Below are 21,151 nucleotides of genomic sequence, written 5' to 3'. Positions count from 1 at the left end.
GCTGACGACGAGCAACTCCGACGATGTTGTTTAGAGAATTACTAAATGGGGGTAAAAGGCGACGGTTAAGCAAGTGGTAATATTCTTGGTAAAACTTAAAAAGCGTTACGAAAGGGGAAAGGGGACGGTTGAGCGGGGGGAGACAAACGGTCTTGGGATGCCTGAGCTTCTCTGCATACTCCACTGACCAATGTTTTCTTTACATTACTCCCAAAATGTAAAATATCCATAATGCCCTTTTATTTATTTCTTCATTTTTTTTTCTTTTCTAAACTATAAGCAAAGTGAAAAATAAAATAAAATAAAATAATAGTTATTGAATGATGCTATTTTATGGGTCGTCCTTTTCTTGTATCTGTGAAATCAAAATTGCAATAACCTTGTAATTAATATGGGTTGCTGTTACCAAATTATACATACCATATTATAAATAGCTCTGAGATTCCTAACCAAGAACCCTATCAAGAGTTTTGCACACATAACCACCAATCTGGATCAGTATATTTTGTTAATAATGTTTTATACTCTCCTCTGCTGGATCCAAACCTAATCGAACTGAGTAGTAAGCAAACCATCTCATTCATAGGGTTATTTAGAGTAGCTATTGGACCACAGAGATTATTTAGGCTATGGTATGGATAACTAGGGTCCATCAAATTATTTGTTTCATTAGGACAATGATCTTAATCAAGAGGAGAGTTGTGGATGGATATACGCAACTAATCCTCGGTTTCTTATCCTCCCAAAAGATGTATATTTAGGTTATAAAGCGAGAGATATGACTGCAACGCAACGTAGTGGTCGAGTATTACTATATATCTCATGACACGACGTCAAATAAAGATGGTATTTTGTGAGAATTTACGAGAAAAAAAAATTGTAACCAAGTTGCGTAGATATTGTAGGAGGATTGACACTTAACCACTGTTAGTCTTCTAGCAACCTGTGGTGGCAAATCCGTCATTTTGGCAGAAATAAAGCTGGGAGAACTTGAATAGACGAGGGAGGTCAGCATAAGGATTTTTTTTTTTCTTTTCTTTTTCCCTTCTCTCCTGCTGCTTCTCACAGGGATCAGCGCAGAGATATTGTTTAGGAATAGTTTTTGGAAGGCTTTCTCTGCCACTGCTTGTCGTCTTGACCAAGTGGGTAGCCTCTGAGATCTGCCTCTTGCTACAGTAAGAGATCTAAGGAGAAACAACTAAGAAAGAGAGAGAATTAGAGCTTGAGATCCGAGAACTCTCCTTTGCTTCCTTCCTCTGTTCCTTTCCTTTTCCCGGTAAGTTTCTCTCTAACTAGTACAAAAGTGGGCTCGAGCAATGCTGGTCATGGAGCTGATGAGAGGGAGGAGGAAAGGTGGATCCGTGTCAAAGGTGGCTTCCTTGTGTTTGGTTCTTGTCTTCCTCTTCTCTGCTTGCAGGTTGGTCGCCAGCAGCGACGCCAGGGGAGGTCGTTTAGGTGAGCAAAAATCGTTGTTTTTTTTTTTCCTCTTTATGTGGAGCTTTCCTTCTTGGTTTTGAAGACTGCTGAGAGTGATGATTTGCGAAAAACCCATCTCAAATCTTAGTGCCATGCTAAGAAAGTGCTTTCTTCTTGGATAGAACTCGAAGTTGTTTACTTACTTACTTACTTACTTCCTCTGTAACTTTTGGCAGACATCAGAAGCTTAAGAACGAGATTTTACACTCAGGTGCTCTCTTCATTCCTTCTCATTCTCCAAGTTTCCATACACTTTTATCTATTTGCGAGGCATATGTGTAATGTAATTCGCATTCATACATACATGATGACATATGTATACATGTCTTTATGATATCTTCCTACAATGCCCAAGCGGCGTACCGTAGCATGTGAGAAGGTGGCTCATGCTAGCCCAGGCCGCAGAGGTTGCCGGCTCTGCATGCGCCGCCTTCCTTACTATTCAGAGGCGCATTTTAGAGGCAGAGTAGGGATTGCAGCTAATTTGAGCCCGGTGGTGCAGGGGGTGGCGGGAAGGAGCCGGGAGCTAATCGCGGGGCCGGGGTCGTATCCTCCTCGGTGCACGTCCAAGTGCGGTAACTGCATCCCGTGCAGTCCGGTGCACGTACCGGTCCCCCCGAGCCGGCCAGTGATCGCCGAGTACTACCCCGAGGCGTGGCGATGCAAGTGCGGGAACAAGCTCTACATGCCTTGACCGGCGGTAACCACATCGCGACGGGATCCAGTTACCTCCCTCTAATATATACCCCAAATTGTTATTCTACAGTGAGCTCAAACTTGTAACATGGAGTGGAAACCTATCAGTGTATATACATATCACTGTATACTTCTTCTTTTTTCTTCCTTTTTTATTTTAAACTTCGAAAAGAAGAAAAATAATTTTCGTGATAACATTTTGATGACAGGTGTCGACTATATATTCTGCAATGATTTCTATTTTGATGCATATGTGCACTTGTTTCAATGAATTAGTACATGCTTAAACAGTATCCTCTTCTTGGATCCACATATAGGCCCCATGACATGTCTCCATCTTCTCTTTGATAGCCTTTGTTTTGTTAGCAAATTACAAAGCCAAAGAAGTTAATTTTATCAACAGTTTAGTTTTTGGTAGAGAGATCTACACGAGTTGTGTAGTGTCAGTTTGGACTCAGTGATTTGGATTGGAATGTAATGCTTGTGGCACTGCAAGATTGCTGGGAAAGCATTAGGCTGGATATATATATATATATATATATATATATATATATATTTCATTGGCCCAGAATTTTAGAGAGCATCTTATAGCAGCAGGAGTAGTCTTGTTAATTGTTATATTGCCAAGGAAGTGAGGAAGGCAAGGAGAGGGGACATCAAAAGGGACCAAACGTGAGTCTAAAAACTCAGATGATGATAAGACAACAAAGAGAAAAGCCTTTCAACTGCAAGATGCTGCCCGCACAGCTGGAGATTAGTCTGCAGAGTTGAAACCAGCCAAATCTATGACAAATATAGGGTCCAAAATTAATTTGTGCCTGATATAAATGAACCAAAAGAAGAGTTTGCAGCATTTTGCCAAGAGTTTATACAAGCATCTTTATTATCATTCACACTAAAAAAATGCTTTAAACCTGTTCGTGTATAAATTACCATGGTAATATATGAGAAATTTTATATAGCATAATAAAATTTGTACATTTACACCCAACGTAATAAAAATATGAATATATGACTATTATATCAACCTATATAACATAAGGCATGCACCAATCTAAATTAGTTTGCACAGTTAGACGCACGCGAATGTCAATTATCTCGACATCCATAAGTCTGCTCATCACATTTGACACTAGACCCACCGATTATCATCCTACTCGTCCAAAATAAATAAATACACCCAAAATAAAGATGGACCCTAACAATAGAATTATTTGCACATCACTCCACACGAACAACTGACTAATCGTTTGTCACTATAGATTGAAGACCTCGGCATAGTCTCATAATCATAAACTTATTATCATATTAGTTAGATATTAATATGGTAACCTGTAAGCATAATATAAAACAACATTATTAAAAAATAACATCTAATAATGCACATGAACATATTAGTGAAAATACACAATCATCGTAGCAAATACAATAATGTAATATCTCATGTTATATGTCAGGTACTTTAGTACATAGCCTAATATTGCATATACTTTAATAATCAGCAAGAAAAAATAATTTAATTATCTAGAATCTCTAATTTTTCGAGTGACGAAGATGCTATTTATTGGCCCGTGAAAATTTGGTACAAAATAAACCCCGCATAATTACTACCAACTCTCGACAATTTATTAGCTAAATATATATTTATTTTTATTTCACGAGGTGAAGAAATTTTTTATTTTATTTTGTTAGTTCTTATTAGATTATGGTTTCGATCAATTTCAAACATATATTACATGGCTTTTTGGTTGAGAGCAAAACTCATCATTCGATCTCATGGGGAAAAAACACCACATTCAAGTTGGATGCCAGTATCATTATCATCATGCATGGCATTAAATCATCATATGAACCGTTGGTAAGATTGTGATCTTTTTTTTCTCATTATCCTCTTCCCATTCATCACTAGTACCATCTAACATCAGACCCTTTGGCATAGTCATGAAAAAAAGAAGCCCATATGGGCTATGTACTTGGATCTTGGATGACAGAGCCCACCCAATGTATAGAGAGACCTAAGCTTTTTCTCACATAGACTACAAAAGATGTGCCTTATCTCATGCTTAGTGTTGGTTAGATGACTAGTTTGATTCAAATACTTAAAATAAATTTAGATATTAAATAAATAAATAATATATATTATATCTTCAATATATGTACTTTTGTGTGACCCTCTAATATAACACATAGACAAATAATAGACAATGAGTAATACTAATAGAGTGTATAACCCACCATACCGCAATACTAAAGGTTAAGAAATAAAAACGGACCATGTTAAATATTAAACAATGACTTGATCGAAAAACTTGAATGGATTTTTTTTTTTTTGCATCCATACCCTTAAAGAAAATCTCTTAATCTACTTGTATGCCGTATAAAGTTGATATATGATGTATACCCCTCAAAACACGTTATTTGTCTACATATTTTCTTAATTACTTTTCATGTTAAATATGAGTTATTTAATAAAAAGACAAAATTACTTTTAATTAAAGAAATACTTAAAAATTGGAATTCGGATTTGTTTTTTCATCTTTCGACATTTAAATTGTTTAACTTGTGATGTATTTAACTCAAAAAGATATTCGTGCAAAAAAAAATAAAAGTTTTAAAAGGTATACATACAAATATTAATTTTAATTTTAGAAGGTCGGACAAGTAAATTAAAAAAAAAAATTCAAGAGTATATATACAAGAAAAAGAAAAAAAAAACCTAATATATATGATGCCATTTTACGTAAATCAGAAGCCCTATTTGGATCTTGCACGGATCTTATCCTTTCTCACACAAGACTACAAAAGATGTGCCTTCTACCTCATGCTTAGTATCATCTCTATATGATGAATAAAAATCACCATCAAGTTGATCTTGATCCTGAGTTAGGTTCCAATTGCTTATTAATTCATTAAAAAAAAAATCATAAGCTATATCCAAGTGAGGTTACATACTTATTATATTTTCTTATTCATGTTTGATATTTAGCAACAAAATATGGGTAATAATTATGTGGGGTGAGAAAATAACGCTATCTTTTGGGGAAAAGAAGAAGAAGATGATAGCTTGGATACGAGACGAAGGAATGCATTATATTTTCTATCCTAGTATATGCAGATTAAACTTAAGACTCTTTATAAATCTTCTTCTTGGGTTCCTGAATAGAGTGAATAACACACAATAAAATTAAAATTCAACCACACAAACTTCCTTTTTCCCAACTTGACTCAATTGCAGCAATCAAAAGAGAAGAAAGGAAAAGGTTTGCATAAACGGAATTGGAATTCAGATGATATTTATGCTCTATAATTCACCACAACAATTCCCATGCAAAACAATTTGATTACATGTAATCACAACAATATCCCATCTTGAGTGAGATCAGAGAATATTTTCTATTACTTGGGAGAAGAGGGAAGGAAGAGAGGATAAAGGAGGAGTCCGGATCACAACTTCTTATCCGACGAATTGGTCGACGCCGGCGACACCAAAGTCCTCCACAGATACTTCCCGCTCGCCATGTCCACCAGCGTCCAGAACACGGCGCAGATCGCCGACCCAACCTGCCATCCACCCCCCAAAATCAAATCCTTTCCACATTGAACACCATGGATTGCAAGAAAAAGGACCGACTTTAACGATTTCCTACCTTGGTGGGGAGGGGGACGTGCTCCTTGGGCCCAGCAGCAGTGCTCTTCTCGTCGGCGGCGGCGTCGTCTGCTTGATCGAAGCCGTCTTCCGGCTCGGATTTGAGGCTCCTCAGCACGAAGAATCCGGCGACGGTGGCCGAGAGAAAGATCAATAGGACTCTCAAGGGACACATTGCTCTGTACAGCGAGGCGAGGATTAACGGATGAAGGGATTAGGGATTTGGGATTTGGGATTTGGGATGATCGATAGCCGCCTTTTGAGGTGTTCTTGAGACTTGACTTTGATGCACTAACCACCGAGTGCGGAACCGAAAGAAAAATCGCTGCTTTATATTTGTTAATATAGAAGATGATGGGGTTGGAATTGAGAAATTGAGATCAGAGACGAGTGGATTTGCTCGGTCAAAACACACGCCTTCTTACCAAGAAGTGGGACCCGCCACTACGAGTAAGGGAGGGTGGGTTGGAGTTGGCAAGACGACGACGACGCAGTCCATGGATTTATAATATATAATTTTTTTTTTCCTTTTTGCCATTACACCCCTCTAATCCCTAGAATTATAGAATACAAGAGGCCAATTTTGAGCGAATTCTGCAAGCGAGAACGTGGGTTCGGTGAGCCGGTGGGTTGAATTCTTGGGGAGCTCAACCAATCAGGAAACAGATAGCTTTTGACTTATTTTGTTTTTTGTTCTCTTCTTTTTGTCGAGCTGTCTAGAAGGAACTAGAAGTTAATTAAATTAGGAGGGGGTGATTGAGTCAATAATTATTAGAAGTGGAGTGCAATTAAAGAGAGGAATATTAGCTGCTTTAAGAGGCGCTGTGATCTTTGATCTGCTTTGCTGCAGGAAACACATCCTGACCGTTCAAATCAGATTTACAGTATTAATCATATTTATTAAAATACAAATCTTTTGATAAAGGAATTCTACGTCAATTTTTATATAATAGTCAAATCCCACAACGTTATCCGAGTAGTAAACAAAAGAATTAAAAGAAAAATACAGCAGAAATAGTGATGGGTTGCAACCACGATCCAGTTAGCTAATCATCTTTCCATGGTGAAATTGTACAGCAGCGTTACATAGCATGGTGAAAGCTTTGACATCAGTCCCAGCAGCTGCAATCAGATCAATATCACGCATTAAATATCACATGATTCCTTCCTTTTTGCCGCTTGTCTAATTAGAAGGTTAATCAATAGCCCTCATCGAATTTAAGGCGAGCAGAAGGCTTGTTCACAGTATTATTATGGCTTCACAAATCGAGCTAATTTTGCTAGCGAAGTTCTCAGGCAACGGATTCCAGCTCCTGACTTGGAGCTCACCATCATCTGAAATTTTCAGGAACATGTTAAAGACAATAATATCGAACTCCTTTCAAATCATAATTTTTTAATTGTGCCGTCAAAGTGAAGTTTTATTTGCCAATATGAAGAAAATGAGAATAACGGAGAGGTAGAGGAGATTGAACTCACCGCCGGGTTCACTATTGAATTGTTTTTCTTGAGGTTCTGCATAGGCGATAAAAACATTACCACAGTTGTCAGAGTAACCAGGGAAAGCTAAAAATTCTTGGGAATATTTACCTCTTGAATTTGCATAGCCCGGCGAGCAACATCTATGGGGAAAACCACATCAGTCTTGGTCAGTAATATCTGATAAGGTGTTTGCGATCTGTCCAAGTGCTTGAGTGTCAGTCCAGTATTCTGAATTAGTCCATTGCACAAATGTGCGACTGCAACTCTAAAGTTACGCCTTTATGGCTGAAACAAGAAAGTGCACAAACATAGACAATAATCCCTGTTTGAGTAAAGAAACACTCTGTATACTGATTAACGGGTCGAGTGACTTCAATTGGGATGTGAGTGCATAACAGAACAGGACGTTTTAGGTGTCCAAGGAACAAGGCATGAATATGATAACACGCCTAGATATCTATGTTGTATGATACAATACAGAAGAAAATCATACAATAAAGGAGTTTGAAACTAGAATAGAAACTATTGAAAGCACTTTTCTTGAATACCCATCCATTAAGATCACTCACTCTATCACTAAAATCTGCCACTTTCTAAAAAAATTAATGTTTCCTCAGCACTTCATATTCTTGAAAAAATCCCACAACTAGAGAGGCTCCTGCCAGTGTGGATCTAGAGATGACAATATGTAGGCCACTGGCCACCTCACTCCATTATCAAAGAGGCTGTTTCTATGACGATCCTGCATTACTTAAGTTTATTGGCAAGCCTTTATCTTCACACTGAGAGTTATCCATGAGGGCATCTCTTTGGTTTGAGAAACAAAAAAAATACACTAATATAGCAACATACTGAAATTAGCAAGCAATCTCTGAGATGTTCGCGTTCCTACCAGTTGAAGTTTAAAGTTGACCAAAACTTGAAATTGTTCAATAAACAATAAGTAGGCACCTAGGCGTTAACTGAGCTAGTAGCCAACTAGGAGTCCTGGGCACTGGTTTGATATTTCAGGCATGCAGGTTAAATATTTAACCAGTTCTTACCTATGAGGGCTGAACAAATAAAATGTGCACAAAAAGTTTGACAACCTTGATTTCCTAATTCATTTTACATATATACACACCCATACAACATACGTGAGCAAAACAAATCTGTACGCGATAATCACGCTTAAATTCAACAGCTATGTTCTCAAAGCTTGCAAGTCAGAAGTTACCTAAAAGGAAAAAAAATACAGATATTCTTAACTACTTAATATGTAGCTGAATAGTGGCTCGACTGTAAGGCAACATCATTTACTCTATTTCAACTCTAGTTTAAGTGCATATTGTGACCTTCCATCATTGGTATGCTACAGTACAAAACCTACATAGATTACCTTTCCATTAAATCAACAAGCTCATAATCTCTTGGTTTCATTCCCCATTTTGTGTCGACAAGAAGGCACACTCTTTGAAGGCCAACCCTTGTAGAGACATACTCCTTTACCTGCAAAGTTCAGATCTTTTTAGAAGAATGGAAATTGATCACAGTCATGTTATATTGAGAAAAAAAAATGCAAAGCTTAAATATTAATGGACTTTCACACTGCCTTCATTATCCATCCTGAAAAGTTTCCTACACCTAAAGTTATTAGCATGCACATGTCTGTCTAAGAAGATAAGTCTAAATGCAACAAATAATGCATACTTACAATGTGAACAAACAATTGACAGTTACAATAAACTGGCTGTAACCATGAATATCAAGTTTATCAACATTGACCTCTAAATTTGTACCATCTCACAACTATGATACTATGAAGAATCAGAAATGAATTATCATCTCAGAGATGGATCTCCTCATGCTCCTCCATAAATCAACGCTAGTAAGACTTTAATCATCTATAAATAACAATGAATTGTCCCAGTCTTCAGAATACTCACAAGCTCTTCCCAGGCATCCTTAACTTCTTCCTTTGCATAAGCAAAACCATACCCAGGTAGATCAACCAAACAAAGCTTTGAGGCAAGCCGGAAAAAGTTGATGGTCTGCAAGATAGTATTAGATAATTAGTCATCCCAGAAATATAATCAAATGGTCAGCACAATTGTAATTTATGACTGGCAAATGCAGTCAACCTGAGTGAGTCCAGGCTTATCTGATGTTCGTACTACACCCCATTGTCTAGTGAGCGCATTAAGTAGCGAGGATTTTCCAACATTCGACCTACCTGAATGATAAACAAAGCTTATAGTGCAACCAAAACCGCAACGTGTCTATAAACAAGTAAACAACCAATAATTATATGCTTGTTTAAATAGATTGATACACAGAAATTTGAGCTTTGTCAATCAAAAGTTAAAATGGTCTAAATGGTGGATAGAAGGAAAACTTATGCAGAATAAACTTACCAAAAATAATTTAATGCAATCAGACAGTTACCTATCATGAAGTGAAAGCTAATCATCAAAGTACAAAGCAACACTCAAAGCAATAAGACAACAAAAGACGGTAAAATATAAGATGTGAATTAGGTCCTGTAGTTTGTTCAGATAAAAAATTGCATATCACGTTCTCATAAAAGAATTTAATTTGTAAGAAAAAATGAATGGATCCAAAAGAACAGGTTGAAGTCAAGAGTTGCATGATTAGAATAACAGTGAATTATCATTTCTTAAGAATAACTTCCTTGGATAGTTACCTGCAAAAGCTATCTCTGGAATTGTAGGAGGAGGAAAAGATGACGATATTTTTGCAGCAGCAAAGAACTCCAACTTATTTCGGAATACCTGTTAATAACCACTATGGAATAAGCTAATGATGTTGGATATGATCCCAGAAAGAAATGCATCCCATATCACCTGGATGTGTTCATGAAGCAAATCTTAAAGAATAAAGAACATCAAATGAACCACATGGTGAAAAATGAAGACCATAAAATGAAGAATATATAACCCCAAGGTGGTGTTTGCAAATATGATTAAGGGTACTCATTAGTCATTACAAATAAACTAGGTACACACTTGACAAAAGAAGATGATGAACATTCTTTTTCTGATTTTAATTAACCAAAGAAATCGTACATTCTCTTCAATTCTTTCTCGTTCTAAGGTGGTTGAAAAAGGGATATTATCTAGAGGAGCAGAAAGCTTCACATTGTAGCCAGAATTTTTTAATTCAGTCAACCGCCTTCGGCCCAATAGCTGTCAAGAATATTCACAAGTTAACTTTAATAAAGTTACATAATAAAGAAATTAAATAAGACAAAAGAGAAAAAGAGAAATATACCACTATGGCTAAATTATACATACATTATCTTCCACAAACGAAAGGATTGAGGAGCTCGGTTGTATGGAACGGAACAGTGCATTTTTTGATATTTCAGTTGTTGTCTCTACAATCTTCTCTACATGGTATATGAAGAAGAAAAATAAAAATAAAAATTATGTGAAAATAAAAGAATAACATGTTAGACAAAACAGATGAATGAATTCTATGTCAGAAAAATTTATGCAAGGATGGATGCACTCATCAAATGGAAACACCATCTCAGAGCTTTACATCATCATAGATTTTCTTTCATAGAGTTCAAGAGAATTTCAACAAAAGTAAGAAATGGATACCAGTTTGAGGAACAGTGTCATCTAAGCGTTTGTTTGAGATGTCATATGGATCTATTCTGATTACCCGTTTTCTCTTCTTGGGAGCACTTATTTCTGCTGACCCATCTTCTGAATTCTTCTTACTAACCCTTATTTTCTTTCCTGTTTTATCAAGCACTCGGGATGGAAACTTCCGAACTTTTTGCTCTGTAGTTTCATCTGGCTTCTCTTTGCTTTTTCCATGTTCTTCCATTACTACATTCTCCTCCTCACCCTTCCATCGACCACTCCGTTTTTCTCTCAATGCTTCAATACTATTTCTTCGAGAACTTCTATCTGAAACTCTTTCACGAATACTTGGATCTCTTTTTCCACTTCGACCTCGCAATAAGCGACCCGCCCCATCACTTCTTTCCTCTTCATTTGAATCAACCTCATCAAGATCAACACTCCTCGCGTTCATTGGTTTTCTTCCTGATAGCTTTCTACGACCCAATTCCCCTTTTGCAAACTTCCCCTCTACTGATAACAATTTCTTCGTATAAGTCCTTCCACCCAATGATCTCCTCTCATCCCCAGTATCCCTAAAGGCGCCATCTTTCTTACCCCACCGATGATTCTGACCTTCTACAGATGAATCCAATCTACTCTGCGGCCTCCTCCCTCTTTTGGCGCCATACGAATCATCTTTGCCACTGCTCTTGCCCAACCGAGGATTCCTACCTACTACGGGTGAACCCAATCTACTCTGCGGCCTCCTCCCTCTCTTGGCTCCATCGGAATCATCTTTGCCACTGCTATTGCCCAATCGATGATTCTTACCTTCTACGGGTGAACCCGATCTACTCTGCGGCCGCCTCCCTCTCTTGGCGCCATCAGAATCATCTTTGCCACCGCTCTTGCCCTTTGTTCTATCGATAAGCTTCCTACCATTCGTGATTTCCTTCAACCTCGGTTTGCTCTTGACGCTCGTCTTCAAACGAGCTCCCAGCGGCATTTTTCTATAGCCGTAGTAGCCTTGAAAACAAAACCACCAGCAACAACATCAACAAAAAGGACGATCTTCTGAGGATTGCAGTTAATATATTCGATAAAAGCACGCAAAGAAACGAAATGAGAATCCAAGGGTTTACTATCTTGCTCGACGTCCTCTTCTTCTACTCTCCTATGGGCTGCTGATGCCGTGAGGAGTAACTATGTCTTCTTCTGCTTTGCCGCCCTTTTGTATTCTAAACAGGATGTAGCCCTAACTCCATTAAAATATGAGACGATAAAATTTGCCTCTATGATAGAAAATGGTATCTGCATTAAAAAAAAAGGTCTTTTAATTTTTAAAATGGTAAACTGTTATAAATATAAAAAAAAGAAGCAATACACTAGTTCCCGAGAGAAAAAAAAAACTTTAGATTATTCATAAAAAAAATAGTTCGTGAAAATAAAAGGAAATTATAACTCTTTTTAAAATAGATATTTTTTTTAAAATAATATATATTGAAGGTTATAGAAGATTATGTTTTTTTTCCATCCAGCTCAAATTACAATGATGCATTCATTAACTCTTTTTTGTGTTTTTTAAGGAAGGAAAAAAAAACTCTCTCGCTTGGAGAGTAATGGCATTTCCACCATGCATGAAATATTGTAATAAAAAAGATGACGTGGGCGATGATTTACTCGTTCCTTTCCTTTTGAACACTTCACCTGATTGGAGTAAACCGTTGTTCCAACCCTTCTGGTCGAAGCAAAACAAACCAAAATCTATCATCTTGTTGAGATCAACATGGTAGCAATGTAAATAAGCATCAAATTTCAGCATTTCCATCTGCCGTTCTATATGTCCAGATGCACCAATGAAAGCATCCGAAACTGCAGTGCAATCCTTTTGTTTGCAATACTCATACATCCATTCCACATGCAACAAGTTTTAACACTTAAATTGCAGTGATTGCTCTGAGGAAAGATCAGGACTAGTAAAGTTTCATCTCTACAAAGATCATGACAAGTATGCAGAAAATTTATGAACAAACGTCTCCTCTTTTCCAAGCGATTCACCAGGTTCTGCAATAATTCGAGATGCACAGTGCACTTCACTACCTAGTGGTGGTGCCAATGACGGCCTGTTGTCATTTTACTTCATGGTATGATAAACAAGGAAGACCACATTTTTATGTGATAACCAAGATGCCATTGGAACTAAAACTAAATCATATAGAGGCAAAAACGATAGGCCTATCCCCAGAGACACATATAGGCAAGAAGATCATCTATTCATGCTAATTAAATGATCATATCATTTGCATCAAAGTGTACATTCCTACTAGTTCCTGAACTCTCTCCTCAAAAGAGGCAAGGGTGTTTGCCTTTTTGTGACACTGATTCTGTTGTGTTTATATTATATAGTCTCTTTTTCATTGAATGACCAAAGTGACTGTACATCTGGATTAGTTGAAAACAGGCCTCCCACATGTGGACTTGTAGTGTTTGAGCTTCCAGCTTCATGAGGATCATTTGATGCCCAATCCTTCCTGCAAATAGTCAGATGGAAAAAGTGAGATCAAAATGTAAAATGAATGTAACGTTACCAAGCTACAGATTTTTTAGATGATATACACTATTCCATATGTCTGCATAAATAAACAACAAAGATTTTTTAGAAGTATAAATCTTGAAAGAAGATCCCACAAAGCAAAGACCTTCCTTCTCAAAACAATAAATCTGCAAAGCTAAGCGCTGCAATGAGCACAAAATAGAACACCATCAGCTGTGAGCAGAACCCAACATATGACAGAGAGAATGTTGAAAAGGACAAAATTAATTGTCAATATAAGGTTTGTTCTCTGTATTCTAATTTTACTCAAATTCTTCTGTATTTGAGGGCACCAATGAGAATTTAAAAAACCTTATATTTTTATGCAATCCCTTTGTTATATTTTTATTCTATATGTAAATCAACAACAAAGATTTTTTAGAAGAATAAATCTTGAAAGAAGATCCTACAAAGCAAATATCTTCCTTTTCAAAACAATCAAGCAGCCAAGCCGAAGTGTTGCAGTGAGGACAAAATATATCATCAATCATGAGCAGAACCTAATGTATAATGAGAGAAATTTGAAAAGGACAAACAAACAATTGTCAATACAATGTTTGCTCTCTGGATGATCCATTTACTTAAATCACTAAACTATAAACGGGTGGTTAAAAATGTCCATCTAGTTGATGCTCCATGTACTTACTATTGACTTTTTATCTGGAGAAAATGTATCATTACTGGTTTTCCCAATAATATAAATCCTGGGTTCAGTACTGTCAGAGAACAATTAAAAGTAGAGGCAACAGAAGTTGCTGGTTACTTTTTGAGGTATGCGTCCATGTTCAATTTCACTAGCATTTTATTATCTCAAAATCCAGAACAAAATGCTCGTCTTTACATTCTTCACCTCCACATAAAATAGAAGGAATTTATTGCAAGTCAAAACAGAAAGACAAAATAGATCACAGGTTTCTCAACATCTACAGATTAAATATTCCTCCGAATGAATTAAATTAGGACCAAATGAAACATGTTGGCTATGTTTGTAACCTTAGAAGTGCCTCCCAGAGGTCCATGCGCAGAAAGACTAGGGTGAGTGAACATGCAACAAGATGGACTTCTATATATGCAAAATAAGCAGGGTAGTAAACTAGTAATACTTAATTTGCAAATGAAGTAGAGGATAATCTTGTAGAAAAGAAAATAATAAGAATCGTTGCATCACGGCATTCTTCATCTTCATTTAAAGTTGTGCAGTGAATATCCGCTTCTTTAGATGTTTTGCAATATTCCAAGTCAGTGCCAACTTAAATTATAATAAACCTCTGCTGCATTTAGAAGAAAAGGAAAAGATCCTAACTTTAATTGCAAAAGAAGTAACAACTAACAAACAATAACTAACAATTTGGATATATAGACATTTGAACTCTAAATAAGATTTAATAGCATCAGCCCCAAGTACTTTAACATACAAATGCTGCCATATCATTTGTCCTGCGCTGGCATCTTACTTCAAAGGAAAAAAAGAACATCCGCGTCTTATATTTTTAGATGCCATTATTTTACTTTCTCACCTTTTTTTCAAATTCCAAAATTCCATCTTTGGTTGTGAATCCACCTAAAGACTGATATTCTCTTCCAAGTCATCTTATGATTTGAATCAAACAACGAAAAATGTAGCCATAAATGCTTTAAGTCATTATGCTTCCAATCTCTCTCAGTGTGCGGTCCCAAGGTGGGAACACTCAACCAGCACAAGATTTGGATCCAGTCCAACCAGAATGGAGGCCCCAGTGTCTAGCCACCTATTTATATTCTCTAACATCTCTCCCAGTACCACGTGATATAGAAATCCCTAACCTCTCTTAGCATGCAAGATCCCCCACATTCATGCCTACACTACTTTCCCATTGTCTCGCTGCCTCTGCCTCCGCCTCCAGCCCTCCCATACCTCATCATGCTCAGCCATATTCAAAAGAGGAAATCGATAGAGTTTCCTATTAAATTAAACTATTAGCTGATGAGAATAAACTTGATTTACTAATCACACTCGAGGAGGACACCGAGTCCTGCCCCATATAAACCAAATAATATCATATCACAATAGGGTTAAATCATCCCTGAAGGGTAAGATGCTGCAATTCACTGTACTATGACAAATGATTGAGATGAGAGAGAGAGAGAGAGCGAAGGATATGTAACAGAGAAAGAAGGAATAAGTATTCAAAAAAGCAACCACCTTCCACTTCAAAGAAAGTTTAAATATGAAAATGAACAAAACCAAATGAACTGAGGCATCTAAAGGGAAGAGATTGATAAGGTCCAAAAGGAAGTAATGGAGGAACGAGTTGAACTCATAAAGGGGTCCAGAAAACAAATAGAAATCACATGGAGTTCTTCCAAGTCAAATCATAATTTGGATGACATGACACAGACCTGCAGAAGTACCTGTGAGTACAAGCAGTTCAGAAAACTTTGCAAGTACAGAAAAACATGGCCATTACTGAAAATAATCAATAATTCAAAAATGATAGCCCCATACTTAAGAGCTCATCTTTCTAAAGAAAATTTAAGTTAGGTAGAAAATAATCTTTCCACATATGGTTGGTGTCACTGCTTCTAATCTCTGAATATTTGTAAAGGCAGGAATCATCAATATGGCTGTCAAAATAATCAAGCTGTCCCGAGCTCGGCTCGAAAATGAGCTAAGCAAAGCTTGATCTTCAGAATAGACTTGAAATTATTTTGAGCAAAACTTGATCATGAGCCGGCTGGATCAAATAGGCTCAATAAGTCTCAAAATAATTATAATATATGTATAATACAAGTAACATCTTTTATACTATACTTTTATTATATTCTAAAATTTGCTTAGTTATGAGTTATGATCCTACTTTTTCTAAATCGATGGATATTTCAAATAGTTCATATTTTCGTAATATTTATATATTTGAATTAGGCCATATTTTAAGCTTGATTCAAGCCTAAATCAAGCTTGATTCAAGCCTAAATCAAGCTTGAAATTTGGCTTGAATTAATTAAGAGTATAAATTGCTAATTGAGGCTCGTTTAGGCTTAAGCTCGGCTTGAACTCGAAATTGGCTCACATTGAAATGATTTCAATTCAAGCTTGATCACAAATCTATGCTCAAAATTATTTTCAATTCAAGCTTGATCAGAGCTAGACTCGATCAAGCTCGGCTAGATTACACCCCCCCGAATCATTAGGATTTAAATTATTAGGCATCCATTGCATTAACAAAGAGTCATAAGATCATCAGACTAAGATAGTTAAGCATCCCTTGCATTAACAAAGAACTGATGGAAAACTAGAACCCTTAAAGGCAACCCATATTAATGTGATAGAGAATATAGAGTGTATACTTAATATACTATTGTTATTACATAGACCAAACAGAAGACATTTCGTACCTATGAAATCCATCGACATAAAGAAGTTTGGCCAGAAACAATTCAAGTGTAAAATAGCCATCTAAATAACTCAGCAGGAAAAATAATAAGAAACGAGCAAGGAGCTGTGTCATAAGTAAATGAAGCTTTTCTTCAAGTCTCCAAATGATTACTCATATGCAAAAGATAACCTAAGGTTCAAAACCATTCATTCAGAAAAGCAAACGCTAAGACATCCTAGAGCATTGATTACCATACAGCAAGGGAATACATCTACTGAACTTACTTGGACCAACAATTAGCTGGTGGAGATAGCTCAAAAGAATGGGTAGCTGCTGATCTCTCTGGAGTTCCGTACATCACATCCTTGCATGCAACATTTTCCATCAGATTAAGAGGAAGGAAATGGGTATCTCCATTAACAGGTAATGGCTGAAACGGTGTCTTCTGAACCCACAGATCATTGCTATTCAGGCCAGAACCAAAGGGAGTATATGTTCCACTATTTTGCTGATTAACCTCAGGAGCATGCTGAGACTGGATGCTAGGAAGGACATGAGCCTCATTTGCAATTTGAGGCACCAAATGATTGTGGGGCAGAGGAAAGGTATCTTCTCGGTCATATTTGTTCTGCCCTATAGGTAAAAACCAGTTGGAAGGCCCACCAACCAATCCCAGACCATCCTGCGCAAGAGGACTGCCCCACATTTGCCATGTGCCTTGTTCCTTACCCGACTCATGCAGACTAGAAGCATCATCTGCTAAAGAAAGTTGACCAGAGGTTATATGCTTTTGTTCAGAAACTCGCGATCTTGACAGAGGAGACTCGATTGGGGAAGGCTTGGTAACTTCTCCAAGAGCAGCCACACTCTTCAGAAGACGAGGTCCTTCAGTCTTATCACTTGAACCAAACCCAGCACCTAGGTCCAAATGAAAGTCCAGTGATTCTGAAACAGGGCCAAGTAACGCAATGGCATCTGGATCATAGCATGGGTCCTCAAAGTGCTCTGGTTCTTCAGATATTGAAGTTGGCGCGGCATCTTTGAGAGAAGGAAACATGGGTCCAGGCGTGAAATGAGAAAGAGAAGTGCTACTAGATGAACCATTTGCTGTGCTATATACAGGAAAAGGCAAAGATTGCCCAAAATTAATTTGGTTATCAAGAGGATAGCTGGGCCGTGACAGGTGTCCAGCTGGAGCTTCTGTATGACCATTTTGCGTTTGATAGCTGGATTCACTTGTATCAGGATAAGGAGAGACAGTTGCTGAACGTGTAAAGAGTTGATGCCATGATTTCTTTGGGGCAGTGCTCTGGGCTTGCCCATCCGAACTTGCCTATATAGAGGAGGAAAAAAAAGGTCACAAAACAAGGGGAAAACTCAAGAAATTAATTTATGTCATCTTGTTGAAAATTTCTAAACAAAACAGTTGTACAACAACAACAACATGATACTAGTTGTGTGGATAAGAACTCACAGGTCGATTGCAGTTGGCCCCCGAAATCCTATCATCTCCATTTGAAGTAGCTTTTGCCATAGTATGCGCAGCAGATTGAGCATCTCGTTTGACTGCATGACTATGATCAGTAAAGCCAATGGTTGGTTTGCCTGCTTTGCTAAAAGAAGCAGCAGAGCCCTGAGCACTTCTCCCAAAAAAGGAAGCACCAGTGAAACCTCTTGAAGAAGATAGAAAATTCCCTGTCATGCGACCAAAGTACTTGGGCTTACTTGGTGTCACCTTATTGCCATGGTTAGCTTCCAAGGTATGTAATTTATAATTATCTGATGTGTTTTTCTGTAAATCTCGTCTCTCATTCTCACTCTTCTTGTCGAAATCGCGCTTCTTTTCGCTTTCCCTAATTGTTCTCCTCTCTAAGTCTTCAACATCAGAATTGCTTTTGCTAGATCCTTTATCCTTCTCCTTCCTTCTATCCTGCCTCTTTTTTTCTGCCTCCTTCTTGTTCTCTCTTTCTCCAACAGGAGTAGCACCCTTAGAACGCTCTTCAGCTTCAAGCTTCTCTTCACGTAATCTCCTCCTCTCTTCTACCAATCTTGCAACCTCCTCCCTCTGCTTTCTCTCTTCTTCCTCCAGCATTTCCTTCTCCAACCTTGCCTGCCTTTTCTCTTCAGCCTTCCGCCTTGCTTTTTCTCCTTTGCTCCCTTGCAAATTCCCTCCATTGTCTCCTCCTTTCAGCCCTTTGTGATCTACATCAGAAGAACTATCCTCCCTTGATGAGCTCAACCTGAAAACCTTTCTGCAAAGCCATCTCACGCATGAGAAAAAACATGAGATCAGCTTGCAGGCAGAAGCCACCATGCCCGAATATGACTTCTCCGTCAAACACCTATCGTCGAGCCAGTATCGTGGAACGGAACAAGCCCAGTTCCCGTTTCCTTCTGTCTGCCAATCCTGATTACACATCCAGCCATTCTTTGCAACAAGATCGCTGATTAGCCTCGAGCTCCCGCCAGGCCCGGGAAGGTCCAAAACAGGTCTTTTTGAGATATGCCCACAGTATGAGCACATGAACCGGCCGGCCCCAGGGTTCTGATCGCGGTATGGGGTGAGGCAATTCCGACATCGGCGAGTGGCCGTCTTCCTGAGCTTCTGCAGCTCGAGGGCCTGAGTCCGGCGGTGCTCCCGCAGGCGGGCAGACCGCCTTGCCCGCCAGATAGACAGCTGCGGCAAAAGGATCTCATACCAGAAAAGAGTCAGCAGGAGGACCAAAACACAGGCGAGGCGAGGCGAAGTGACCTCAAAACGAAACCCTGGTGGTAAAAGCTGGGAGAAAGCCCAGAGAAAAATGAGAGGAAGCACCAGCCACGGCAGCATCGTGGCGACCCGCCGTGACCACCTCTGCACGACGCAGAGTATACACATTATCCAGAAAACCCTAGAGCCCGAAAGAAATCGCAGCCGAACACCACAAGATCGATCGCCAGAGCCCTAAATTCCACAGAAATCTCAAACCCTAGAAACAGGAGAACTCGCCCTCTTCGCGCGCTTTCCGATCCGAGGCGTACTCTTTGTGGGGAGAATTATAACGGGATAGAATCACGAAATCCCCAATCCAGAAGCAATCGTATTGCGTGAAGCCTAACCTTACAAAACAACAAACTATTCGAATCTCGGAGCCGTAATCCGCTCGAAACCCTAGGCAAAGCAAGCGATGCCTTCTTTCGGCGAATGGATTTCCTAAGGGAGATGTATTATAGAGGAGGGAGAGGCCGAAGACTTACGAATTCGAGGTCGTTCATGGCGGAAACCCTAGCGTCGGTGACTTGGGATATACGAACCCACGGCTACGCAGAGAAGGAAATATAGACGAAGGAGAAAAAGATAAATGACTAAATTCTTTTTCCCCGTATTCCTTATTTGTTTTCCCTTCCATTTTTTTATTCAGATGGTCCAATGTTCCGCCGCAACTTTATTGTTAACCTTTTACTCTCGGTAAGAACAAAGAACAAAAAAGAATACTGGCATTTAGGAAATAAAAAAAAAAGTAAAAGAAAAGAAACGACTAATTAATAGGTGACAAGTTTGTTGAAAAAGAATAGTAATAAGAGAGATTAAAATATATATATATATTCAACTCTTTAGGTTTAAAAAGATATTATTTTCTAATAGATATAAACTGGCATTAAATGAAAGACAAATATATCTATCCCTACTTAAGCATAAAGAAAAAGACAATTTGATCAGACTTTAAAATAAAAACATGAAACCAACACAAAAAAAAAGAACTATTGAAACTATCTGAGACTTATGGGGGCAAAACATTCCCATTAATCATCTGAGTCTAATAAAAAAATAATTCAAAAGTATCACTGTCAATTATAATCCAATTAACAAGACAATAACACAAAAATTTTGGGGATATATACTGTCAAATGCAACACGGAAAATTTTTAGTAGTTTATTTATATGCAAGATTAGCCATAGGAAACTGAGAAGAGGACATTCTCTATTGGTTTATCCTCTTTGGAGGTAGTAAAGAATCCAAGCGTAGACTGAACACTGGATGAGATTAATTTGTAGGACTCCGCAAGTGATAGATAATAATAATAATAATAACTATTATTATACAAATACTTGGGGTAAAGTGGAAAAGTGCCATCCTCTCTTCACATGATTCAGGACCCTGGATCGTCATAAACGAGGTGCCAGGTGAAATCGAAATTGGATGGCTCACGTGAGTCCGGTTGTGGATTAGATCCCATCTTTTCTTCTTCTTTTATTTTTGTGTGGTTAGAAATAGAACAGAGAGAAGCAATCGTTTCACCATCGGGATTCACGTGATTTGTTATAATCCACCCTCATCTTTCATTT

At 38.0% G+C, this 21,151-nt stretch overlaps 4 protein-coding genes across 5 annotated transcripts; 1 reads left to right on the top strand and 3 right to left on the bottom strand.

The window, feature by feature from the left end:
* Positions 1-915: 915 nt before the first annotated feature.
* LOC140791432 (EPIDERMAL PATTERNING FACTOR-like protein 6) lies at positions 916-2,380 on the top strand. The gene is made up of 3 exons (XM_073142000.1): positions 916-1,455; positions 1,653-1,687; positions 1,979-2,380. Exons 1-3 carry the CDS (start codon positions 1,317-1,319, stop codon positions 2,168-2,170), a joined length of 366 nt encoding a protein of 121 aa, XP_072998101.1. The 5' UTR covers positions 916-1,316; the 3' UTR covers positions 2,171-2,380.
* A 3,053-nt stretch (positions 2,381-5,433) lies between these two features.
* LOC140791212 (uncharacterized) lies at positions 5,434-6,312 on the bottom strand. Its single transcript, XM_073141633.1, has 2 exons — positions 5,820-6,312; positions 5,434-5,733 (listed from the first exon to the last, which is right to left on the bottom strand). The coding sequence occupies exons 1-2, from the start codon at positions 5,991-5,993 to the stop codon at positions 5,617-5,619; spliced, it is 291 nt and encodes a 96-aa protein (XP_072997734.1). The 5' UTR covers positions 5,994-6,312; the 3' UTR covers positions 5,434-5,616.
* Positions 6,313-6,732: 420 nt separating this feature from the next.
* LOC140790384 (uncharacterized) lies at positions 6,733-12,171 on the bottom strand. 2 transcript variants are annotated; one of them, XR_012109394.1, is made up of 11 exons: positions 12,018-12,171; positions 10,906-11,901; positions 10,594-10,688; positions 10,366-10,485; positions 9,984-10,071; positions 9,421-9,512; positions 9,226-9,330; positions 8,679-8,788; positions 7,409-7,585; positions 7,298-7,333; positions 6,733-7,153 (listed from the first exon to the last, which is right to left on the bottom strand). XR_012109394.1 is itself a non-coding variant. In XM_073140441.1 (11 exons), exons 2-11 carry the CDS (start codon positions 11,879-11,881, stop codon positions 7,070-7,072), a joined length of 1,794 nt encoding a protein of 597 aa, XP_072996542.1. In that variant the 5' UTR covers positions 11,882-11,901; positions 12,018-12,171; the 3' UTR covers positions 6,733-7,069. The 2 variants fall into 2 exon arrangements, 1 of the variants encoding a protein (XP_072996542.1); XM_073140441.1 differs by having other exon boundaries at positions 7,409-7,496.
* A 958-nt stretch (positions 12,172-13,129) lies between these two features.
* Positions 13,130-20,180, bottom strand: LOC140790383 (uncharacterized). Its single transcript, XM_073140440.1, has 3 exons — positions 18,299-20,180; positions 17,109-18,157; positions 13,130-13,406 (listed from the first exon to the last, which is right to left on the bottom strand). The coding sequence occupies exons 1-3, from the start codon at positions 19,700-19,702 to the stop codon at positions 13,274-13,276; spliced, it is 2,586 nt and encodes an 861-aa protein (XP_072996541.1). The 5' UTR covers positions 19,703-20,180; the 3' UTR covers positions 13,130-13,273.
* Between the last annotated feature and the right edge of the window lie 971 nt (positions 20,181-21,151).

The sequence above is a fragment of the Typha latifolia genome, chromosome 6 (genome assembly GCF_019914945.1).
Source record: "Typha latifolia isolate L0001 chromosome 6, TyphaL0001v2, whole genome shotgun sequence".
NCBI lineage: Eukaryota > Viridiplantae > Streptophyta > Magnoliopsida > Poales > Typhaceae > Typha > Typha latifolia.
The sequence above is the reverse complement of the archived record's forward strand: the minus strand, read 5'-3'. Positions and strand labels throughout refer to the sequence as shown.

Bases quoted from the DNA above. Each gene is read 5' to 3' on its own strand.
- LOC140791432 (XM_073142000.1), top strand. From the start codon at position 1,317: ATGCTGGTCATGGAGCTGATGAGAGGGAGGAGGAAAGGTGGATCCGTG. The intron at 1,456-1,652 runs GTGAGCAAAAAT...AACTTTTGGCAG, and splicing joins CGCCAGGGGAGGTCGTTTAG to ACATCAGAAGCTTAAGAACG. The intron at 1,688-1,978 runs GTGCTCTCTTCA...CCGGTGGTGCAG, and splicing joins GAACGAGATTTTACACTCAG to GGGGTGGCGGGAAGGAGCCG.
- LOC140790384 (XM_073140441.1), bottom strand. From the start codon at position 11,881: ATGCCGCTGGGAGCTCGTTTGAAGACGAGCGTCAAGAGCAAACCGAGG. The intron at 7,334-7,408 runs GTAAATATTCCC...TCGCCTATGCAG, and splicing joins GGGCTATGCAAATTCAAGAG to AACCTCAAGAAAAACAATTC. The intron at 7,154-7,297 runs GTGAGTTCAATC...TGAAAATTTCAG, and splicing joins ATTCAATAGTGAACCCGGCG to ATGATGGTGAGCTCCAAGTC.
- LOC140790383 (XM_073140440.1), bottom strand. From the start codon at position 19,702: ATGTGTATACTCTGCGTCGTGCAGAGGTGGTCACGGCGGGTCGCCACG. The intron at 18,158-18,298 runs GTGAGTTCTTAT...TCCTCTATATAG, and splicing joins GGGCCAACTGCAATCGACCT to GCAAGTTCGGATGGGCAAGC. The intron at 13,407-17,108 runs GTAAGTTCAGTA...GACTATTTGCAG, and splicing joins CCAGCTAATTGTTGGTCCAA to GAAGGATTGGGCATCAAATG.
- LOC140791212 (XM_073141633.1), bottom strand. From the start codon at position 5,993: ATGTGTCCCTTGAGAGTCCTATTGATCTTTCTCTCGGCCACCGTCGCC. The intron at 5,734-5,819 runs GTAGGAAATCGT...GGTGGATGGCAG, and splicing joins ACGTCCCCCTCCCCACCAAG to GTTGGGTCGGCGATCTGCGC.